The sequence below is a fragment of the Meriones unguiculatus genome, chromosome 1 (genome assembly GCF_030254825.1).
Source record: "Meriones unguiculatus strain TT.TT164.6M chromosome 1, Bangor_MerUng_6.1, whole genome shotgun sequence".
Taxonomy (NCBI): Eukaryota; Metazoa; Chordata; class Mammalia; order Rodentia; family Muridae; genus Meriones; species Meriones unguiculatus.
The window spans coordinates 70,126,555-70,150,155 of NC_083349.1; the positions used below are offsets into that span (position 1 = coordinate 70,126,555).

A 23,601-nucleotide genomic window follows, 5' to 3' on the forward strand; every position below is an offset into this window, starting at 1 on the left:
TTAATTTGAAAAACTTTTCAACCAGTTGGTTATTTGGCATGGTGTGTGTGTGTGTGTGTGTGTGTAGTCACCCACACGTTTGCCTTAAGCATAATGACAGACCAAGACAAGGGCTCAACCCTTCCAGGAGAGATTGCATTCTGCCAGGGAAGTTTGTTGCTAACCCTTCTAGTTGGTATTTGATAGTAAGGGTGGTTTAGGCTACATATTTTATAAACTTTCTATGAGAGTTGTGGCATGTTATCATAAAACTCAATTGTGATACTTTGTATTACCCTCTGGGATGGAGAGATAGACATAGGATTAAAAAAACAATTTCTAGGCATTTCTAGATGATAAATTTAATTTTCTTTGCTATTTGGAGGTCTTCTTTGAAAATGCAATTGTAATGAACGCATTCAGAACTGGAGAATAGATTTACCCTTGGCTTCAAATAGTCGACGTTATCAGGCGCTGTCATTCGTTCCTTCCTATTTTCGGGCTGCTAATTGATGTTTTTGATGTCAGCAAGAAAATTGAAGAAAATGTCATGTGTGAACCAGTGCGGAAGTTAATAAGATTGACTTCGTTGACAGAATTTACAATGAGAGCAGAGACCGCATAATGGGACCACTGCGAATTCGTGTGCTCTCTTTGGAGTCAAAATTGACACCTCACGCTAGGCCAGTGGTCGATAGGAGAGATGGAACATTGGGAAAGTTCCTAATCTCATTTTTCCCCCCTTACCTTTTGGTCTCCGACGGTTATTTCAGCAGCTGCTTTTCCAGGGGCTCTTGCTGCCGACCACGCCGGGCCCTTAGTTCAGGCTCCTGGTGCCCCCAACAATGCTTATTTCTTATGCTGTTTTGAGTTTGAAAGCAAAGGAGTCTTAGAAAGGTTAGATTAAGATATGTCTTAGGGAAGGACGTACTAATATCGGTCAGGGTCATTGTAGATGCTCGGGTTATGTGCAAGAAAAGCCCAAACGCAAATCCTTCCCTGAATAAAGAGACCCTGTTGGCACTAAGATCAGTCCTTGAACATAACAGAAGGCAGAAAAAGAATAAAGTTCTGAGCCACATGTCTCTGCCCTCAGGGAGAGGAGGGGGGAAACCATTTTGGCCATGGTGCCCCTTAAGGTTTTAATTTTTCTTATTAATTATCAAGGTTCCAATGTAACAGTGAAATTTTCTAGGAAAGTGACAAAGTTTATTGCAGCTGTATGTGTAATTATGGATTGGATTAGTTGAGTTTGGTTCAGTGCATCTGATTATCTTCTGGCCTTCAGGGAAATGCGCTAAAGCCCTAATATGTCCAGTACCCCCAAGCGGTCTCTTTTTGAAGGCGCCGCACAAAATGTGGTCTCGACCAGCGCTCGGCCTCCAAGGATCTTCAGTGAGAGACATTATTCTTGGAATATCCAATTAATTCCACGGGCAGTGATCAGTTAGCGCTTCTTCCTCCTTTCTCGCCATTTGAAATGCTAACACAATGAATATTTTCTCATTGGTCTGTGTCCCTCGGCTAAGCTGTTGCCGCGGGCTGAGAATTTCATCGACTGATGAGACCAGAGGCTCCGCCAATAAAAGGTTACAGTACGTGATTTGCATGCCAAGTGGGGTTTGGTTTCATGAACTTAAAAGTTCTTTAACTTTTATTTGACTTTTTTCTTTTGTTCAAAGTAGATTGAGGGGGTAGTGTATTTGTGAGTATGGAAAGTATGAAAACTACCAGGGACCGTAGGCCGCAATGATATTGTGGACCATCCTTCTGGAGAGAGAGAGGAGAGGAGAGAAGATGGCCTTTGTGCTATTTATTAGCTTTTATGGAAAACAACCAGAGCAACCTCAAGATCAAGTCAACAGAAAGAAGTTTTTGCGAATGTCACAAGCTGGCGCTGAGTCCCGGCAGACCCGTTCAGTAGTTTGACATTTTGGGGATGGCACAGGAAAGACTATCTTGTGCATGTACGGTGACATTTTGAATGACTAGGGAGCCATTGAGTAGGACATTTGGAGGGAGGAGAAGCGTTCTTTTCCTTGGATACCAGGGAAATGCTACTTCTATGGGCCCCCTCAGAGGAAGAGCAGCCTCCACTCTCAAGGGTATATGGAGGTTGTTGTGGACACTGAGTTGCACCCAGCACAAGAAACTGTCCAGGAAACGCAGCACATTGCGATGGAGGATACCAATGATGTGATAGATGAGGCCGTAATCTACAGAACCCTAGCTTCAGCAGTGTCTCTGTACCCAAAGCCCAGGATGTATGGAGCCAACAGGGGCATCCAGTGACATCATACTGCGTCTTCTATGGCATCTTTTCTATCTTCTAGACTCTCCCAAATACAAATTTTTATGAGGTTGGGGATCTTCTCATTGATTTAAAACCACCATGGATGTCCTCTGATCTAAGTAGTACTGTTTGACAATGGGGCGAGGTGGTAGTGGCAAAATAAAGGATGCCCAGTCTCTTTGCAAGACAGGGGGAGGAGGCCACTGAAGTAAAGGAAGGCATTAGCTCAGACCATTGTCATCTTCCACTCCTGGCAGTATGACTGGAGACTTGACAGATTTCCGCTGAATGAAAAATCATGATACCTTTACCTAAATCGTTAGCAAAAGGGAACTGGCAGGGATCAGGATGGAGGGGCCTTTCCCCTCTTCTCGCCCTCCCGCCCTCTTCCTTCATTTCTCCCTTCCTTCTTCCTTCCTTCCCTGGCTGTCTGTGAGGAGCAAAGCAGGTGGTTCGCTGTGGCTGACTTTTCATGACAACATGCCATTAGAAATTGCCGTCCTGTTGATCAATCCTGTCGACATGACAGGCTTGCCGCAAGGCCTGGCTCTTTGAGCGCCAGCACTGTGGCTTTTCCCTCCTTTTTTCCTGCACTAATTGGTGAAAGTTTTTTTACTGTGCTAGTGGCAGAGGAGATTCTTTTGAACGTTGTCACAATCAAGTGTTGACTTCTTTAGAATTGCAAGTAGATTAAGTGACTATCAACATGGGTGGGGGGCACCAATGCAGTCACTTCTGCCACCAACATTTAGTGATTTGAGTCATGCTGAAAAACCAACTAATTGGATTTATACCCCAAACATGCATGTACACGAGTGCACGCACGACTAAAGGCAAATATTAAGATTATAGCCCTTTTAAACTCCCACTCACTTTTGCCATGGGGTGGGGATAGCCCTGCTGTTTGAAATGGGGAGCGCATGTTGCCATATTGATTGAGCAAAATACATCTATTGCTTTCTTCCTATAATTAATAGATTCAGAACAACCAAATGCTATGTGACATGCTAGTAATCAAAGGGTCAGGGACGACTCCTCATTGTAGAGTATATTTTAGTAGAAGCTACCTGTTCTGTCCAAAAGCATCACACAAAGAAGTCCTTGGCAAAGGGTCTCTTCTCTCATACTGAGTCTTTACTCGGGTATCAGGGAGCTTACGCGTTCCTGTTCTTGCTTTGTACGGGTTAGCTCTCAACCTGCAGTATAATAACTAGTTTTATGCTTTAAAAATCACCTTGTACAGAATTAATATTCATACATCTTTGAGTGTGAGCCCTATTTTTATTTTTTGTGATTCAAATTATTTTTTCTAGGAATTTGCAAAAATAATGTGTGCTTAAGTACATCTTCCTTGTTAATGAAAAACAATCACGTTTAGACTCAAAGTTGTTGAGGCAGCTCACACGAGGAGGGAGGTTTGAAAGAGCCGTTTCACAGGGCCTGTGTACCACCTCCCAGGCTTGCCTGTGTTGTCACGTCGGGTCATTCCTGATTGGAAAACAGGAGTGGAGATTGTGAAATCCCACAACTTTGTGGCGTTGTGGGGCACACACACACACACACACACACACACACCACAGAAATACAGGAATTTTGCATGTAACACGGCAGGAGCACAGCAAGCACAGCCGCTTCTGTGCTGAGACAGTTATTAACAGGGAGATGACCGCTACAAGAGAAAGGTGTCGGTGGGATTAGTAGGGACATTTTTAGCAAATTATGTGTCTGTGCAAAAATGAAAGGTGAGGGGACCCAGTGAAGGGTGGCCCAGAATCACCCAGGCCTGGGACTCTCCTGAGCTACCCTAATCACCAGTTATTACGTGAAGAAGAGCAGAAACCCCTGTTGCAGAAAGCAGCAGTTCATGTAATTAATTTTGCCATTGTAAAAATCATTTGTAAAATTTGCATTATTAACATTATCAAGTCACTAGTTGGTGAGACATCAGACGTGACGAGAGTGAAGGGCAGCTTAGGGAGAACTGGGCCTTAAACCCTCAGCAGATCGGAGTCAGGATCAAAGGCGCTTGCTTTATGTGGCTGTGCCTGACTTTGAAGTCATGACTGCACCTACAGCACTCATTTCATCAAGTTCACTGGTGTCTTAATAGCAGATCAATAAGTTTCAAAGTCGGAGAGTTAATTTGATACTAGTGCTGATGCGGCCGTGCTGGGGAAGCCGAGAGAGAGGCAGGGAAGGCTGCCTATTAGCAACTCGGGTACAGAGCACACAAAGATGCAGATTAAGGGGCTGTGTGCATGGCCATGCCGGGAAAAGGCAGGCTCGGGCCTCAGACAGGGAAGCTGAAGATTGAGAAAGCAGGGGCTCCTTAATTTAGACATTTCAGATTATTTGGAAGCTTGTACAAAGTCAGTACTTGTAAAAAGCTGTACTGAGATTCATGCATGGGTGTGTTTGCAGAGGTCTCCGTTTGGTATAGATCGGGGGCAGTGCTTGCACAGGTCTTTCTAAATAGGTGTTTCAGGGTCCTACATTTTCTTGCATCAAGTTCATTTGTAGATTTTCATGGGACAATATGGGGGGTGAACAATCTATTTGTGGTTTTGAAAGGCGTTTTAAAGGTATGCTTACATCAAAGGAAAGATGTTTGTCTGTTTTTAAAGTAGCATTGGGAATATCTATTGAGTGTATAATAATTTGTTACAATACCAAATTTAATTCATTACAAAGAAATGTTTAGAATAAGTCTGAATCCCCTGCCCCTTTTCTTCATTATAGCGTCGAGCCGATGAGTGTGTGTGTGTGTGTGTGTGTGTGTGTGTGTGTGTGTGTGTGTGTGAAAGATGGGGTTCCTTACAGAATTGTGTCTCCAGCACCCCACCACACACACAACATTTTGTCTCCGTTCTCCCCACTTAGGAAGCCGGTGCATTTTGATGGTCCAGTCCAAAGACTTGTTAGACAGAAAGACACCAGTAGATAAAGCTCTGGTAAATGGCAAGAGAGAAGTTTGGGAGAAGTGCCATATTTGTATGTGTGCTTGTTTGTTCTCTTTGTTTTGGGCGATTTTGCTTAGGTCCTTCCAATGGGCAAATCATAGTTGATTGTGGAGCATGTGGTGGAGACGACGTTGGTGACCACTGCAGGGGGATGGATTCAAGGGTGCTCTTTTTGGTGAAAGGGAGAGTTGTAAAGACAGCGTTCAAAGACGTGAATCGTAAGGAAGTAGAAACCTTTTTAAAAAACTGTGCAATAAGAACTTTGCCGTGTGATGTTCGGCCCAGGCCTCCCCGCTTCGAAGGTCAGATTCACACCCTTTTCGAACAAAACTCTAATTTAGAATGTTCATCTAAGGGTTGATAATGGCATTAGAAGGCCGGTGGGGCGGTCAGTGGGTGTTGAAGATTAGCTCAGTGGCCAGGATGGCTTTACCTAGACCCCCGCAATTCATTGGGTAGATTAGCCATCACATCTGTCATTTTATCCCTTTTACCACATTTAAAAAAGAAAAGGGGGGGTGTGTGTGGAAATACCATCTTGAAGACAATTTATGTGGAGCAACCAGTGAGGCACACTGACAAAAACGCTAAGAAATTGCTACATACCTGTCTGTCTACATGTATAATTTCTTTATGCACCCCGTCAGTCCGCATGGCAGAGAGACATAGATGTTGAGATGATTTGGGTGAATTCAAATAAGTTGGTTACACCAGGTAAGCTACAAGTTTTTACCCTTAATTTGTTTTAATCAGGTCTTTTGCCTGTTTGTAGAGAAAATGCTGTGTGGTCGTGGTCTCCCGAGCCATTTGATGCTGAGCTGAGTATGCACTTCATTAAGTTGCTGTTAGCTATTTCTGGCAAAACTTTCATTTCCGTTGTGCATGTGTCCCCCAGATTCCTCAGGCTTGGCTCCTAAGGAGCACGGAGAGAACTGTTTTGGTGTTCCGGGCTCCGCAGTGGCCACCAGGGTCTTTCTGTGACTTGGTTGTTTCCTGGGTGCTGGTGTAGGGAGATGTCACGGAGAAGGGGAACGTGAGAGTTTCTGTAAATGTAATGGTTCATCCTGAATAAAGTGAGAGAGACAGGGCTCAGAATCTGGGGAATAAGGGAGAAGGAGCCGCGCTGATAAAGGTGTCTCTTGTCAGATTTGTGTAGAATTATTTACCGTGCTGTCTTTCCTGAGCCGCCACAGTAAAAGTTGAAGACATGGAAAATTATCCCAGATGGGACGAACTGCTCATTCTCTGTTCTTTTTTTAAAAAGGAAAAGATTTCGGGGGAAAAAGTCGTCTTTTTCTTTAGAACAGTCTGAATAAAATCTGGACAGCTGTCGAGAAAGATACGCCGTCTGCATTTTTTTCTTTTTCTTTTTTTTTAAATTTAGCTTCCACCATAACTAAATAGCTTGAATACTACATCTTTTCTCTTTTTTCCCCTTCATACATAATGATCTCTACTTCATTAAAAGCGTATTAATCTGGCTCCCAGTCTCTTGGGAGACACCTTAAGATGATGATATTGTGGGTTTTTTCCCCCCGAATTGTTAAAAAAAAAAAAAAATTCTAGCAGATTTGGTCCCTGTCAGTCAGAAATAATTGTGTTCTTAATCTTGTCCCTGATGGGTGACTTGGAGTTCAGCAACGGACCGGCTCCAATGACAAATACAGTATTAATATTCATTAACTGCTTTGACAATGCTAATTTTGATGCAGTAGTAAAGGGCCTTCCAAAGTTAGCGGCCAAAGCATCAGAGCTGCGCAAGGTGGCAAGATAATTTGTGCTGGTTTGCTGAGCTGAAGGCTTTTAAAGTCTATAGCAAAAAGCTAGGTACCACAAACAAAAAAGAGAAAGGGAGAAAAGTTCTGAAGCATTGGAAGGCAGGGCTGCGGAAATAATACGATCACAGTCCGCTAAAAAATTTGACACCTCTGATGCAGTTTCTTTGAGTGAAATTTCTACAAAGTTGCAACAAAAAAAGCATAGCATGGTAAGTCAGCACATTCTTGATTTTGTTTAATCTTTTTGATCTTTTCAATTATCGCTATTTGAAGATCAATAGTCATTTTTTCCTACTCTGCTTAGAAGATGCGCAGCCGTGGTTTAATATATGTTAGGACCATTTGGTTTAAAGAAACACATCCACAAGTTTTGGTGGTGTTTTTTTTTTTTTCTTTCTTTCTCTCTTTTTTTAAAGTTATTATGAAAATTGTTACACAGTGTATCCTTGTGAATTCTCTTACATACAAGTGTTTTTAATAATCTATTTTGGTTTTTGTATTCCCTCCCCCACAAACAGTAAAATTCAGGGAGTTAATTAAGATCTGAATGTTGTCAAGAATTTTATAGGATTCTTTCGGGTGGGGGGAAACCTTGGGAGTAAAGGGTCCTCCAACTTTATCTGAATTCAGCTAGCTTCCTCCCCTTCCTTTTCTGAATGGCATCAGATAGCTATTAAAGCTTAATTTCACCGGAGAGCTGCAGAACGTTACTTTCACCAACTTAGGTGAACTCGCTCGGATTATTGAAATTGCTTTTATGCTTGCCAAGTCGGCAAACAAAATATCAGGCTTTGTTCTTTTGATTGAATGCTGGGTTGAGGGGGGGAAGAGAAGAGTGAAAAAGCCCTGCCTTTTTTTTTTATAACGCCCCCTCCCTCTTTTGGGGGTGGATTGTTGTGGAACGGACCGGGGGATCCCCGTTATTGTGGGCTTCGCCGTGAATGGAACTGTGCCCGAGCGTCCTGCGCGGCACGGCTGCTGCAGGCTGCAGGCTGCTCCTGGGAGCTGCGGGCGCTGCGTGGGCTGCAGGGCGGGTGCTGCCCTCCAGCGGGCCCGGGCCATCCGTGCGGCAGCATGCCTGCGAGCCGGCGGCGGCAAGGACAGCGCGGCGACCCCTAGATGGTAAGCAATGTGCCCCCAGTGCCCAGCCTTGCATGCTCTGTGCCCGGCCCTGCCCGTGCCTGTTGTCACTACGCAGTAACTTTAAGACTGACTGGTAAGGTCCTAGTGGATAGAGTCGATTTGTTTTATTCTCCTTCAAAACAACAAAGGTTAAAGAAAGAAAAAGGAAAGAAAGAAAAGAAAAGAGAAAAGGAGAGAAGTTGGGGAGGGACAGAGGTGCCTTTTCATTTCACACTATTATTGTTTAGTTTGGAAGTATCTGCACTTGGAGGACATCCATTCCAAGTTAGAGTGACAGCCTCCACCCTCCTCAGCCCCCTCCTTCCCATCTGCACCTGTACGCAGAAAGGACACACACTTTCACCTTTTCCTGTGTGAAAGTTTTGGAATAGTAGATAGATATATATTTCCTATAGATATGCTTTCTGTTTAGACATATCTGTCTAATCCTCAAACATTGGTTTCCTGTCCTTGTGATTTCCTTGTTCTAAATCTTAAATCTCTTTATTTAAAACAATAAAACTAAGTTTGTATAGAGACGGGGCTCCTGGGTTGTGAGTCTACAGTCTCTGGCCCCAGCTTTCTTTTCCCTCCACAGCATTTTGCCATAATGCCAAGCCAAAAAAGGCTGCTCCCTGTTTTTGGTTTGAGGAAGTTTCTCTCTGTAATCCCAGCCCTTCGCTAATTCTAACTTTGCAGCAGGCTTTAGCCTTTTGAGCCTGTTGTTGTGTTAATGGACTGTTTTGAGTATGTACCTGAAAGTCGGGGTGCTCTGGGCATGAGTGCTGGACAGTGGCATGGGTCAGCAAATCACCCTGAAGGAATTTCTTAGGAGAAGTTCTTAGTTTGAGGAGATTTGAGAGTTTTTCCTCCTTTTCTTTTTAAGGGGGAAAAGACTGGAATTGGATTGGCTCTTCCCCAGCTTCTTTCCTCTTGTCCTTCAAGGGGTAAAACCTGAGCCCAGGCTGTGGTGATGCCAGCACTTTCAGAGTGGTTGTTGCTGGGTGATCAGAGCCTGTCCATCAGCCGAGAGAGAACTTGCAGTTTACTTAAGAAATTGCGGGAGCCACAAAAGCAGCTGCCGGGAGTGTGGTGGTCTTGGTGAATAGGGGGAGGGAAGGCAATTAGGGGGCTGTGCGGTTGGAGCTTTTTACTTGTCAAACTGGAAGCTCATTGCTTTTGTTACCGCCGTGTAAAGGGAAATGGCAGGGTTTTGTTTTGGTATTAAGGGCCTTAAAGATTGCTGCTCCACACTAGCAGGAAGGCTGGAGAGCCCAGAAAGGGGCCACAGAGTGGTAAGATTTTTAAAGCGAAAGAATAGAAAATGAAGAAGTCCTCCTTTTTTTGTTGGCCTTAAGCCCTTCCAGCCCTTGTTTTGGTTGATTCCTTTTTGGTGGTGGCGGTGGGGGGAAGAAAGGGGATTAACTTGCCCCATGTATTAACAGATCGCTTAAAGACCTACACTCCGAAAACAGCTCTGTGGTCTTGGAGGTAAACAGCTGGCCGGTCAGGCAGTTCGTGCACTAAAGGAAAACCACCTTCTTCATTAAAATTAGATGTCCTGAGTTCAGGAAACCAAATCTTAGCCACGAGTCTCGCCTAGGATGGTTTTCTACCTGCTTGCAAACAAGAACTGTGCGTTTGCTTTTGAGCATGGAATGATCGTGGAGCTCAGTCTGTTAGACTGTGTGTGTGACTCAGCACCTTCCCGGGCAGCCCCCACCGCATCCTCTCCTCCATGCAAAGGGGACCATTTTAGGCCTCTTCTCTCTGAGGGTCTCAACTCAAGTTAGGTTAAACCCACACCAATGTACCTGGCCTTGGATCCTATGAACACCCCAGGAAAAGTAAGTTGAGTGTGTGCCTTTTCCTTCCTACTCCTCTGCTCTCCCCTCTCTCTCTTTCCTCCTCCTGGGAGAAGGCTCAGATACCCACCAGCTAAAGCAGGCTGCCACCCAGAGGTCCGTCCAGCTCGCAGTGCCACTGGGCACTGGACACACTTCTCCCTGCTCGCAGGGAGGCCGTCTGAAAACCAGGCAGCCGCATACTTTGGGAAGGAAGAGGGTGTGCTGGAGTGGCAGGCAGGGCCCCACCAGGTGTCACTTCCGTGTCATGGTGACAAGAAAATACTTCCTCCCCGCCCTCTGTCCCATTGCAGCCCTCTCCCTAAGAAATTTGTTTTGAGGGATTTGACAATCTTGCAGATAAAGTGCCTGCCACTGCGCTGGTTGATCATTTCCCTCATGGCTGACCATAATTTCTCTGCTACTCTTAGCTCTGTCCCTGCCACCCAAGGTGAGGGAGGGGGACTGTTCGTAGGTGCCCTGAGCTGGTTGGGGGAAATGGGCCTTCCCCCTCCTTCCTTCATGGATCCTGGAGTAGTAACGATTAGGAACTAGAGGGGATTTTATGTTTTAAAAATATATCTAAATTGAAGCTGTAGCCAGCAGAATTAGATAACTAAATGTTTTTAAATTTTTTAACTTTTTTTTTTCAGAAAGGGTGTGCAGGGAAGCTCTTGCAAAGTAGTAATGTGCAATTCAAGCAGGTGTGTGCAGCCAGAGGTCTAGAAGCATTCTCAGGCTTTTCAGAGGCATTTTCCAGCTCTTTAAGTGAGCTGTATAAAGGGAGGGGGCCTGAGAGGAAAAAGGAAAGTGAGAGAAGCCGGGAGGGAGAAAGAAAAAAGCTGGCCCAGTCCCATCTTGAAGGTACAGAGAAAGTTTTTTTCTTTCTTTTTTAGAGTGGAGAGAGGGCAAGGCAGAGCTATTATGTACCCCAGGGAGGCCGTGTTAGTGGGAATGGAGGATTTGAGTGGGAAGGGAGGAGCAGTGGCCCCTGGGGTCTCTCTCTTGCAGCAGTTGGGCGCTTGGCACCTCAATTTGAATTGCTGGGTGAGTAGTGACTGCGCGCGCACGTGTGTGTGTGTGTATGTGTGTGTGTGTGTGTGTGTGTCTCCTCACACTCATGGTTGTTACCATGAGACCCATGCTTCCATTTCTTCTTTAAAAGACTTAAAAAAAAAAATCTTAGACAACAGAAAGGAAGGCTGAAACAAGAATGAATGGTCAGTGCAGGCCATGCCCTGTCCCTGTGGGATTTTGCTGAACCCATTTGGGGGAGAGGAGGAAGGGTTAAAGAAGATGGGGAGGAGAAAAAGTCCGACTTTCATCCAGGCTCTTATAGCCCATAGCAAAGGAATTATAGTTTCACCCACCACAGAGGGCTGCTACCATCGGCAAAGAGGAAGGAGAGTGACCTTGGCCCCCAGGGGACTTTGCCTCTCCAGGGGTGGGCCACTGAACACTGAGTGTGCTGGTTTCATCTTTAAAGCGAACTTTCTGTTGCTCTGTCTTTGGCTGTTTTTTTTTTCAGTCTCCAAATTTAGATGTAGGCCTTTCCCGGCCCTGGTATTGCTTGTGGTGTTTGTATCTTCCAAATGTATACAAAGCCGTTTGGGAAAGCTGATGGTAGGACTGGTGAGAGCAGGCTCTCCCGCAGGGTGGGGCTGGGGGCTGGGATTCACCGTGGTCTGCTCCATCTTGGGCTCACATTGCTTGACATAGGCAGTGAGGACATTGTCTTGAATCTGCAGGCAATTCTTTTATTATCTTTATAATTACTGTAATTATCTTTGCTGTTGAGTGGCCAAATATAAATTGTTAAGAGTGGTTGACCAGGTCAGATTGGAGAGAAATGAAGCATTATGTAGACTGTGGAAATGGCTGTGTTAAAAAATCATTGTCATATTAAAGGCCAGCTCAGTAGATAGTTCTCTAGAGGTGGAGAGCAGGGGGCTGTAACATTTGTAAGCCTCTTTCTGCACTTCCTCGTTCTGAAAACTGTGAAGACCTGCAGGGACAGGCCAATACTCTGTGAGTCGTGTTGTAAATTTTCCACCCAGACCCTCCTATAGGGTCAGGGTTCCTGAGACACCCCGTCCCTGGTTAGAACTTTCCTGTCCTGTGGCTCAGGGGAGGGGTACCTTCCATTCTGAGTGAGGCCTTCTGAAAAGGAGCCAGCTTTCCAAGTAGATTCTCAACTCCAGTGGTATAGGCATTACAGCCCCTGTGTTGCCCTATCAGCTGGCTCTTACTGGCATTTTCCAGAAGCAGCCGAGATGGCAATCCCTGAGAAGGGAAACCTCCCTTGGTGCTTTGGAGTTGGGGAGGGAGGAGCCTGAGTGAGTTGTGTTTTGGAATTCTTTCCTTCTGTAATAAATGTGGTGAAATACTGCTAAGCCCGCCATTTGTATACTTCTACCCACATTGGAGGACCCAAAACATGGAACCCTGCTCATCCCAATAGCCTTCCCCCACACCAGGCTGTAATCTCGGGGAGCAGCCACACTGCGTGCTTCTGCGTGGTCCATGGCAGCTGTGGGGCTTTTCCGTGTGGGTCATTTTTTTCATTCTGCATGCCCCTTATAGGAAAGGATGCTGAAGTTTGGGACATTAGCAGGGCAAAATGGAGAAGCTGAACACCTCAATTTATCTTCTTTCTGTCTGTATGTGGGCACCGAGTCTTCTCGGATGCTAGAGTCTGGGTTTGTGTTTGCTGGGCCATATGAATAAAGTCTTCCTTCTTCCTCTAGGCTCACTGACTGCTATTTCCCAGAGAGAAAATGTACTTCTTTCTGAGGGAAATGACTGCTTCTTGAACTCTATGGTGCAAGCTTGATTTTTTTTTTTTTTTTTTAAATTTTTCAACACAGATCTAAATTCCTAGGTTAGTCCCTGGTGTAGAAGCTGTTAGCAGCAAAAGGCGTTTTCAGGCAGCTGTCCCCTGCAAGTAAAAGCAGAAGGTGCTGTCAGATTTTATTCCTTGAGTTTCTTAAACTTCCCAGGATGTATTAACCATTATGCACTTAAAATTTATTCTCAACCAGAATGGGTGATTTCCTTTCCATTGTATTCAAGAACCCAGGTCTTGGGGTTGTTGTGTTTGGGGAGGTGGCCTGGAAATCGTTATTGTGTTTTAAAATTGTTTCACATTGGAGCGTTGGGAGGGCTTCGTTTGGAATAGGTTAGATTTATTCCTGGTTCTTCTAGAAACAGCTGTATCCTCTTACCCAGTTCCCAAACATTCGCCACACACCCAGACACCCAGCAAGATTGATTATGCTAACACTAATCATTTAATATCCAAGTCATGGAGAAATATTTGGCGGGTGGGTGGAGGTCCCAGATTCCTGGGAAATTGCTTAGGGGTGAAGTGGCTTGTGAAGGACTGGAACAGCACACAGACCCTCACGGTGCCTTTGCCTCACTGATGTGGTGTAAAGTGTGATGTTGCCGGAGATAGGCAGGCAGGAAGAAAACCCTGGAAACAGCCTGGACATTAAGTGTGCAGATGTTTCAAGGGATAGCTGGAGGAGGCACAGGGGTGTTTTCTCTTTTATTGGAAAATAAAATGAGAATGAGTGACATAAGTTACGTTTAGCGAACTTACTGGGAGTGTTTGCTCGAGAGCCCAAGAAAGCACAGCTCTGCTGGGTTGGACTGAGCTAGTTTTCACAAAGGCAAACGCCTGGAACGCCGCTCTAGTTTCCAGGTTTGAAGTCCCTGCTTTGTGTTTCCACCCCAACACCACTGCTCCCCATCTCCTCTTCAGGCATTACATAAAGGTCTCCGAGAATTGCTGTACTAGACTGGCCAGGCTCACGGCTGCTGAAACTGGCTGTCTTTGGTGTAGCTTGGGGTGGTTCTATGTAGAGAGGGCCCTCCTCTCCATCAGAGGCCAAGGCCTGAGGACAGTTAAAGCTAGCTAGCACTGTGTATGTGCACCTGTGTGGGACTTTGCATGGAAGCAGATTGCACATCTGCCCTCTTGCTGCCTTCCCTGTCCAATCATTTCCTTGTGAGGAGAATTTTAATGCCTCTGTGTTCATGAGAAACTGTGGGTCGGCAGAATTTTATAGACAGTGGGAGAAATCTTCATGGTTCCTCTTCTTGCTGTGTACATGGATTTGGAGAGATGCAGACATAGAAAAACTGATGTTCTGCAGAACAAATAACAACCCAGTCATTACTTCGTTGTAGAAGAGGAAACTTTGCCTCCTGGTGGGCTCCTGGTACCACATCTGATCAGATATACAGGCTGTGCCCGGTTGGCGTGGTGGGCGCACTCTTCTGCATTTCACAGGCAGATAGATCTCTTTCTACCTTGCTTCTCCTCGTAAAGCTCAAACCCAGAGAAACCTTCCATCTTTCATTTATTACTTTCGTGGCAGTGTTGTAGCCACCAGCAGCCATCTTGTACACAACAATTAGCTGGGAGCAAAGCCTGGCAACTGGAAGAAGCAACATACAGCCTCTGACAGCAGCCTGGCCACGGTGCTGGCTGCATCCTGGCTGGGTGAATGGTTCTGAAGAAGGTCAACCTTTCCATGTTAGATAAAAGAGGTTCGAAGGATGCAGGATGCGAGGTAGCAGGACTGAGGTGAGGCAACAGGTCCATTTCCCAATAACCTTTCTTGGAGCTGAGGATGGTGTTGCTCAGTGTTTGGGTGCCAGTTGTTGAGGCAGAAGGTTTACACTTGCTGACTATCCTGCCACCTTCTGTGGCAAGGCCTGAGGAGAAACAGGACTGCCGAAGAGTTGTTGATAACTAGACACAGCAATCCCTCCTTCTTCTCCCCTCAGCCCCTCCCCTTCCCCAGCACCGAAATGTATGAAGGCTTAACTAGTCTACTGGGCTCAGCATAGCCAGAGTGGACAGAAAAATGAGTGACCAACCTAATGCTTTCCTTTTGCATGCAAATCTGAGGTACCCTGGGGCAAGCAGGAACCCCTGCACCCCTCCCATGTCCATGCCAAGAGAGGAGGAGGCTGCAGCTCCAGCTCCAGCACTGTGGCTTTTGTTTTGTTGTACTGGGCCCCTTCAAGGCACTTTCTGGCCTCATTTTTCTCCTGCAGCAAGAAGGGCAATGCAGAACACTGAAGAGGAGGCTCCATTTGTTTCCACTGTCTCTGATTAGCAGGTTGCAGAGGTGACTGGTGAGCTTCCAGTCACTTTAGACTGACTCCCAGTTGTAGGAGGTTGAGGGTGGGTTAGAGGGCAGCCACTGGAGGAGCGTCTTCATCTTTCACTTGCCAAAGTCCCAATTCTGAGCAGGATTGAATGGTGTATGGGTGCCTGGTAATGGTCAAGTTGCTGAACACTGCTAAGTGTTCTTGAGAGGTCAGAGGTCAGCCGTAGGGTCACTCCCCCTTCTGTAACTGGATGAATCCTGTGGGTAGAAAGTCTTTGTGCTCTCTGAGGGCCATTGAAGTATCTTTTCTTTATAATTTAACTATTCAGAACTCACACCCATGGAGTTTGATGAAGGAAACGGGGAGGGCCTCGCCTGGGGGGCTTGTGAGTCTATCCAGGTAGAACTTATAACGGCCTAGCCACCAGAAGGCAGATGAGGAGCTTGAGTTCCTTTGTATAAACACTGTTTGCATCCTTTAATGAGGCCAAGGTTTTAGATCATTTGTTTATCATCTTTGGTTTCATGTAAGCCCAGAACTAACCACCAAAATTTTTGTCACCAAAATTCTTCTGGGGCCCAGTCGTATTTGGGAAGCAGAGAGAGACGATTCAGAGCCCTGTTTGTCCACACTTCCTTACCCAGCCCCATGCTGGAAAATCCCCTCTGAAAGAAGCCGGTGCCAGGGCTTGCCTGGTGGAGTCAGGGGACCTGGAGACACTCCTGGTTTGATATTTGGTGACTGATTTCCTCTTGGTCCCGAAGCAACTGTGTTTAGGGAAGGTTGGCACAGGCCAGTCTCACAGGCTGTCTCTCGCTGCAGAGCCATAGCGGTTACTGCTCCTAGTCCTTCTGGTCTACAGGCGCTTCTGAAGAAGCTGTGCAGTAGGATGGTGCAGGAACTGGGGATGCTGCAAGGTTTGGAAACGGCACTCTGTCAAAGTGTGTGGCAAACTCCTGCTCACCTACTGTGTGGAACGGGTAACAGGCCAGCCAGCCACAGGCGCGCTGTGTGGCTGCACTGAGTGAACAGTGACTGCTGCTCCCAGGTGCACGACTGTGCTCTCCGAAGCAGGGCAGATCTGAACCGCTCCGGGGCAGTGCGGTGCTTTGTCATAGCCATGGGCTGGTCTTGCTCTGGGACAAGCAAGCTGAGTGGCTTAAAGTGGCTGCATGGGTGAGTTTCTGATAGTAGTGAGTTACATGGGGTAAGTTTACGGATACTTGGGTTCTAATTTTTGGTGGCACAAACATGCATAGCTCTGTCATGTTCTGAAGGGGTTAGATGTTTGGTAACAGGCTTCAGTCCCTGAAGCATCCATGATTGTCAATGACCCTGACTTTGACCACGAGTTAGCTGCCACAGATTTTGGAGCCCAGGTGCTTGTACAGATAGCCCAGTCAAGCAGATACCTAAATAAAGGACACCAGGTTTTATGTTGCAGTTGGTTGCCTTAAAATTTGGATCTTTGCTATGAAATAAAGGTAAGAGGTGGGTATAAAAAATATTGCAGGCATTTAAATCCCCTTACCCTCTTAGTACTGACTGTCCCTTTAATTTAGGTCCCATGATGCATTTCTGGAAGCTTGCTGTTACCCTCCTCAGTGAAGTTACTTTTCTCCCAGTGTCTACAGGGAACACAGTACTTGAAGATCTTAAAGAAGTGGGAGCTATTTAGAGAGAAGGAGGTGGGGACAGACCTTGCCTGCTTGACTATCTTCACACTGTCAGCCCCCACTCCCAAGGCTCTCACCCTGATTCTAGAAGGACTTGTTTATCTCCAGTTGTTATTTTTGTTTTGTTTTGAAGTTGTGAGGTCCTCCATGGCAGTCTTATTGGTACAGTAAAGTGATGTTGGTTTGTTTTTTTTGTTGTTGTTGTTGTTGTTGTTGTTTTTCATTTAAATATATTTGTTAAAAGCACATTTTTAAGACGGGTGTGTGACTTGGGTAGGGTGGTAATAGATCATTCATATGCCTATATCTAGGTGATGATTTCCTTCCTGTGAAACCACGGGTACATTCTGAGGCTGTGTTTTCCCTCTCTGTGAGCGAAGTTGGAAGATATTAGCCTTGTGGTTAACCACAGTGTCCTTTATAGTGTCTAGATTACATTTTGCCAAGTTTCTTTGTGTTTAGTGGGTGCCTGACACTGTACAGGGTGCGCTGATGCATGATTTCATTCAGTCTTCACAACCCTACAGGCCAGACACAGTACTTGCCAGGATTTTATGAGGCAGAAATGAAGGAGAGTGAGGAGGGGCAGGTGGGAAGAAGGGAGGGAGGGAGGGACACTCACCAGGTTAGTGAATCTTTGTCCCAGTCCTCACAGTTTTCACTCTCCGTCTCTGTGAGAAGCCAGCATAAAAACCATTGAAAGGCACCAGTGTAATGGATGTGGTGTCTGCAAGAGCTTTGGACTGAGTGAGGACCATCTAGTACTTCCAGGAACTAGGTCCTATGGCTGATTGGCTCTATCTTGTTATACCACATTTACTTTGGTGGTTTTCACATGGTCTTTGGTATGGTGCCAACTTGCTATCACAGGCTGGACATGGCAGGGTGCAAAGTTCCAGAAGTCACAGCCCTTGTCTCTAAGGATGAGTAGAGTGTAGGCCACTGATATTTAGAATGTGATGTGGAAAGAGAGGACTTTGGGGTCCAAGGCTAGAGAGACACAGGTGTTTACTAGAAGAGACTTCTGTGTTGTAAGGGACCCAGGTATTTGGAGGTAGTGGGAGGCAGCAGGTAGACCCTACCTTCTAGTATTTGACCATGGTGTTCCTCACTTGAGAACAGACCAACCTGGATAGACAGCTGGTCGTACTGTGCAGTCAAGGTCATGGCCTAGTAGGGCTTCCATTATCCTCCTAAATCAGGTATCATATAAAGCTTCCACTTGTCTTCCATCTGCATCTCCTACATCTAGGAGGAAGAGGGAGAATTGCAAAGTTCCACACCTACCTCACTGTTACCAAATGCTGTGGTCATTCTTCCCTGTGGCTGCAGACAAAGAAGGTTCCCCACATTCCCCGTTAGTTCTGCTTGGAGGATGGCCTGGGACTGGTGGCAGAGCAACCACGTCCCCTGCCAACTCTCTGCTAATCATGACAGTGATAATGAAGCGCCACAGTTAATAAACAAACCATGTGTTAGGTCTCTGCAAGCCCTCCCCATGTGTTCTCTGAGAACAAGGGCTTGATTCAGGGCTAGAACTAAATCATTGGCCTCTAGGTTTCCTTGTGCCTGTACGGCTCTCAAGCCTTGGGCTCAGCCATGGCTAACAGGAGAGGCACTCATGTTGATCTTTACCCAGGTCCTGCTTCTACTGAGTTGGTTTTGTCTACTCAGTGGTGGCTCTCACACCTGCGCACTGCTCACTGAAGTCCCTAAAGCAGGCTCAGTCCTGTGACTACTGTGTCACAGCCATCCTTCCACATGGCATATGTGACCTATCCTGAGAGCCATCTGCTTTCTTTCATGTCATGAGGGGTGTGTCTTTCCAATCAAGTTGAAAACCTCTGGAAGGTAGCTTCAGCCATTTGCCTTTCTTCTAGGTAGCTACCACTCCGTCCCTGTCTATTTTTCTTTTTCTTTCTTTCCTACCACCGAAGTAGGAGCTGATGCCCTCATTCCTTCTAAACCATTCTTTACAGAAGATGCTCCTAGGAACCTTCTCTTGAAGGACTTAGTGAGGTGTGACCACAGGCCTGGGCTCAACGGCCCTTGGCTCGTCACCATCCTGGTCGCTGACTCTAAGAGACCGTTCTTTCTTTCAAATCTTTGCTAACTTTTACCCTAACCATTTTCATTTGCGAAGTGGTAGCTAGGCCCCCTGAGCAACTGACTAGCCCTTTTTCTCTGGAAGAATTAGGGTTTTACATGAAGCTGTAAACCAGGTGCTGGAGATGTTCTTTTGGGATCTTCTAGGAAGACCATGTTTTTCTTTCCTAACATGCCCCTGGAAAAGTGACACTTCTTGGCCATGCCTTCGCTGTCCTTAGCTGTGGTAGGAAGCTACTTTTCCTGTGTTTTATGCCTTTTTCATCTATTAAAAAAAGCTGAAAAGGGAGCCAAAAGGAAACACAGGAAGAGAACTAACTGCTCAGTGGTCCCTGAACTCAGGAGGCGCTGGTGGGCAGTGCTGGAACCTGCCTTCTTTTCTTTTAATGCAATTCCTTTTCCTTGATGTTAATGCAACTTGTGCCCTTCCTAGAAGTAATAAAAGGAAATGAAGACACATTCTGAAATGAAACTTGACTCTAATCCATTCATCATCTAATGCTAGCCTCTTTATCTTCTCTGGTACCTAATCTGGTTAAATGTCCCTGTTGTAGGATTTTAGTGAAAATCCCCTATTGGGAATAGGGTTTTTTGCAATTGGATTACTCTCAGTAAATGGCCCAGTAGTTCACTTGTTTCAGCTTAATTTTTTTTTTCCTTTGTGATCTTGCTGGGCTGAGTTATAGCCCAGCATAGAGGGGGAGGGGCAGCGCATGCAGGGTGGAGGTTTGGGAAAGGCCCGGGGAGGTGGCAGTGAGGAGTATTTGAGGTGTTTTCATTTTCTTTGTTTTCTGCTTCTCTTCACCATCTACCCTGCCCCATGCAGCAAACACTTGTACTTCATTGGTTAGAGCTGCCTGGTTCTCAAATGCATATCATTTATTAGCCCAATTCATCATCATCCAGTTAATTTATTAGTGGTCCCTGATGGCTTCCTAATGAATCAGGGCTGCGGGAATCTGCATAAAATATGCAGGTGCTGGCTGGGCCAGGGCTTTCTGGCAAAGTTCAGTCCCCATGTGAAGCTGGAGTGGGGCTTTTCACCCAGGCTGAGTGTGAATGGTGGAAGCCTGCCTGCTGTGTCTAAGAACCTGTGGAATTAGGGGATGGGCAGAGAGGATGGCGGGTGGAATTCCAACCCTACCAGGGTTTCTTGGAAATGAAACTTGCATTTTGCACACTTGAAAGTTTCTGCTTGTTCCTGCCTTACCTGTGAAGCCAGCCTGCCTCCTAGAGATCCCACCATGGGTCCCTGGGGTTGGAGATGCCGCCCTACTGTGTGCACAGCCTTAGTAGGCCTAAGAGAGTAAAGCCTCAACTTCCCACTCACCTGCTGATGGAAAAAGTACAAAGTCGTGGGTTCAGGGATGGTGCAGAGGGTGTGCCGGTGTGTAGAACGGCGGGCCTCCGACTTCTGAATGGATCAGGGGCTGGGGACGGCCGCGCGGGCTGCAGCGGCGCGCGCCGTGGCTGTGGGGCTCACCCTGTGCTCCTGTGCTCTCCCCCCTGCAGTCGAACAAAGTGCCGGTGGTGCAGCACCCCCACCACGTGCACCCACTCACGCCTCTCATCACCTACAGCAATGAGCACTTCACCCCGGGAAACCCGCCTCCACACTTACCAGCCGACGTAGACCCCAAAACCGGTAAGCGGGACTCTAGGGCCTCTGGCAGGAGCCTGTGGCAGGCGCAGAGGCTGGGCTGGGAGCGGAGCCTGGCGTGTGTCTGCTGGGGCCATCCGCCTCCCCCCAGAAGTCCAGTTACAGGGATAAGAGTTGTGTCAGCACCTTTGCAGGGGGTTGCTTGGGGAACCTGGTTCTGGGTACCTTCCTAAGCAAAGGAAGCAGGAACAGGGCTAGAGGTGTGTCCTGGGCACTTTGAGCTAACTGACACCAACATTGTGGTTTTGAAGGGGTCCAGACACTTGAGAGTGTCCTGTTGGTATATTCTCAAGGGACCATATCACGCAGGGTCTTGTATTCCTTGTAGATTTCTTTGCATTTTCCTATTCCATTCCAGTATCTCAGATTTTTATTGTTGAGCCCATTTTGCAGACATACAAACTGAAGCCCAGGAAGTTTTCCTCATTTCACCCAGCAGTGTCTTGAGCATAGTCACTGCAGTCTCTATACCTCTTTCCTCTTCCTGTCTTTGAAGGGAAAATGCTGAAAGGCAAAGATGCTTACAGCTCCCCCTACAGGAAGATCCAGTATGGCAGGCAGCCTCTGCTCAGGCCCTCTGAGCCTATGTGAATATTGAATGCAGCCTGGCAGTTTGACTGGCTGGAGGAGGCGGCCAGCCCGCCCTAGGCTCCGCCAAGTACAGGGCTACACTTGCAGCAGGCAGAATCTCATTTGAATAATGGTAGGCCAGGGAATAGCTTTTAAATGGTTATCGTAAACCATATGATTAACGTCTAAGGACTGTTTATTTTTCCTCTGCGAACATTCTTTCAAGTGTGCAAAAGGCTCACTGTAGGGTCCAAGCCCAGCTAATCTGTTTGCTTTTTGTAATAGAGAGAAAGCAATGTCTGCGTCAAAGTGTCACCCAGGGAGACTTAATTTACAGATTAAAAGCTTCCTGAATGAATTTCTTGAAAAATGAGCTAGTTTTCCTCCACGGACTTTGCTGTCCTGTCTCTTCAATCCCGGGTTAGTTCTGGAACACCCGGCACCCTTTGCCTCCCACTCAGGCTGGGTGGGCAGGGCAGAGCCAGTCCTCTCAAGCTGAATTGCTCTCAGGACTCCACATCCACACCCTGAGGATGGACGACCAGATGTGTGCAGCTGGGAAGCGAGCCACGGTCTGTGCTTACTCCTTCGGGCCTGCCTCGGGGAGTCTGGTGCTCCCTTTGACCCACCATGGACTACCCAGTCAGCCAGCCGGCTGGTGCCCACACATGAGCACCCCACAGGGAACACGGCTCAGAGCTGAGCACGCCAAGCCCCAGCCTGTCCCTCTCTGTTGAGTTCTCACTCCTGGGGAATGACACCAATTGGCATTTAGTGGTTTCTGCAGTTCCTCTTCATGGAGGAATTGGCCGGCTAAGGGAGTTGGGTCTTTTGAGAGAAAGCAGGTCATCTCTCTGAGTCATAACTTAAAATGTGTGACAAGGCTGCCCATAGTCACAGTGCTGAGGCAAGAGTGAGCACTCAGCATGGCCTGAGTGCTTAGACCCTGTCTCAAAACCCCAAGCTTAACCCTTACATATCAGAGGCATAATTGTCACATAGGCAAGCCGTTCGAAATAAAAGGTAACGGGCCGAGTTCCAAAGCAAAGGAGTTCGTAATTATGAGTTGCTCACCTGAACTGTGCCACTCTTTTTAGTTAGTTTGTTTGTTTTTAACTCAGAGTAATCACTTTAGTCACACATGGCAAGATGGTATCTTCTTGGTCTCAGTCAGTCCATCTAGAATGAGCTGAGTCACTGTGCAAACTGATGCTGTGGAAAAAGAAGACAGCTGGCCGTCCCTCTCCCCAGAGTCGTCGGGAGGGACCCCCAGCTGGGATTTGAGAAGAGACAGCCCCTTTCCTTATTCGGTCCTTGCTCCCCTCCCCCCTGCAGTCCCCCCTGCCTTTTCACTCTTCCTAAACCCACTGCTTCTTCCCTCAGGAATCCCACGGCCTCCTCACCCTCCAGATATCTCTCCGTATTACCCGCTGTCGCCTGGCACCGTAGGACAAATCCCCCATCCGCTAGGATGGTTAGTACCACAGTAAGCAGCTCCAGTTTTTCATTCCCTTTTTGTTTCTTGCATGAGCATGCTGTGTGTGTGTGTGTGTGTGTGTGTGAGTGTGTGAGTGTGTACACATATGTGCATGGGTGAGAGCGTGATTACAGAGGGACAGCTGATAGGACGACATAGGGAAGACGCTGTTGAGGCGTGCTTTGGGCTTGTAAAAGGGTTACACCATCTCAATGAGCAGCATTGAAAAGGGTCAGTGGTATTTGTCACCTCGAACCCACGGTCCCCAAAAATGTCTTTAAGCTACCTTGGGAACTGCAGAAACCAACTGTGGCTCTTCCGCCGGTGGCAACCCAAACTGTTATTTGGTTGAGCGCTCTCTTTCAGGTGCTGCCTCTGTGGCAGCCACCGGGTGGGAGTAGGAGCAGCCTAGTGGTGAAGCCCTCTAGGGCTGGGAGTGAAGGGATTGCAGCTAGCACCTAGACCTTCACCCCAAGGCTGATAACAGCAGTGGAAGGAAGCTTGTGTTGTCCGTCCGGCATCTCTGAGACTCTGCAGAGCTAATGCTTCAGCTAGCTACAGGGATACGGATGGACAAGTGGCACCCTCCCTGTAGCATTCAGGGGCTGGGCTGCCTAAGTGTTGACCCTGGAAGTGCTCAGAGAAGTTGACTACAACTTACAAGTATGATGCATTTAGAAAACAGAGCACAAAGGCCGCTCATACTTAAGTCTACCCTGTGCTCTGTAGCATGTGTGTGGGCGTGCATATAATGTTCGGCACTGTATTTTGGTGCATCTCTTTCTCCATTTTATCAGTGACCTCTAGCATTAGAAAACACGGGGCAGCGCTGAATGCTGAAAGAAGAAAGTTCTGATAAAACTGTCAGATTTGATTCTTAGGGAAGACAGACTTTTATAGCCTTAAAGACAATAACATTTTGGAATAGTGGCCCTTTCCTAGCCTTTTTCTCTGGTCGAACAGGTCCGGCACTGTTTGCGTCCTTGTTTAAGAACAAGGTTGTGTTACG

At 46.8% G+C, this 23,601-nt stretch overlaps 1 protein-coding gene across 50 annotated transcripts in view; it reads left to right on the forward strand.

The window, feature by feature from the left end:
- Positions 1 to 23,601, forward strand: part of Tcf7l2 (transcription factor 7 like 2) — a 186,937-nt gene that overhangs the window by 142,606 nt on the left and 20,730 nt on the right. For 36 of the 50 annotated variants that reach the window (XR_009594248.1, XM_060391406.1, XM_060391413.1 and 33 more), the window contains 2 exons: positions 20,398 to 20,530; positions 22,499 to 22,601. Coding sequence is in view for 49 of the 50 variants with exons in the window: in XM_060391406.1 (XP_060247389.1) it covers positions 20,398 to 20,530; positions 22,499 to 22,601 (236 nt within the window). In the remaining variant the exon portion in view is untranslated. Of the gene's footprint in view, positions 1 to 10,875; positions 11,024 to 20,397; positions 20,531 to 22,498; positions 22,602 to 23,601 lie in introns of those variants that run through there. The other 14 variants (XM_060391281.1, XM_021631030.2, XM_021631021.2 and 11 more) reach the window with 2 other exon arrangements.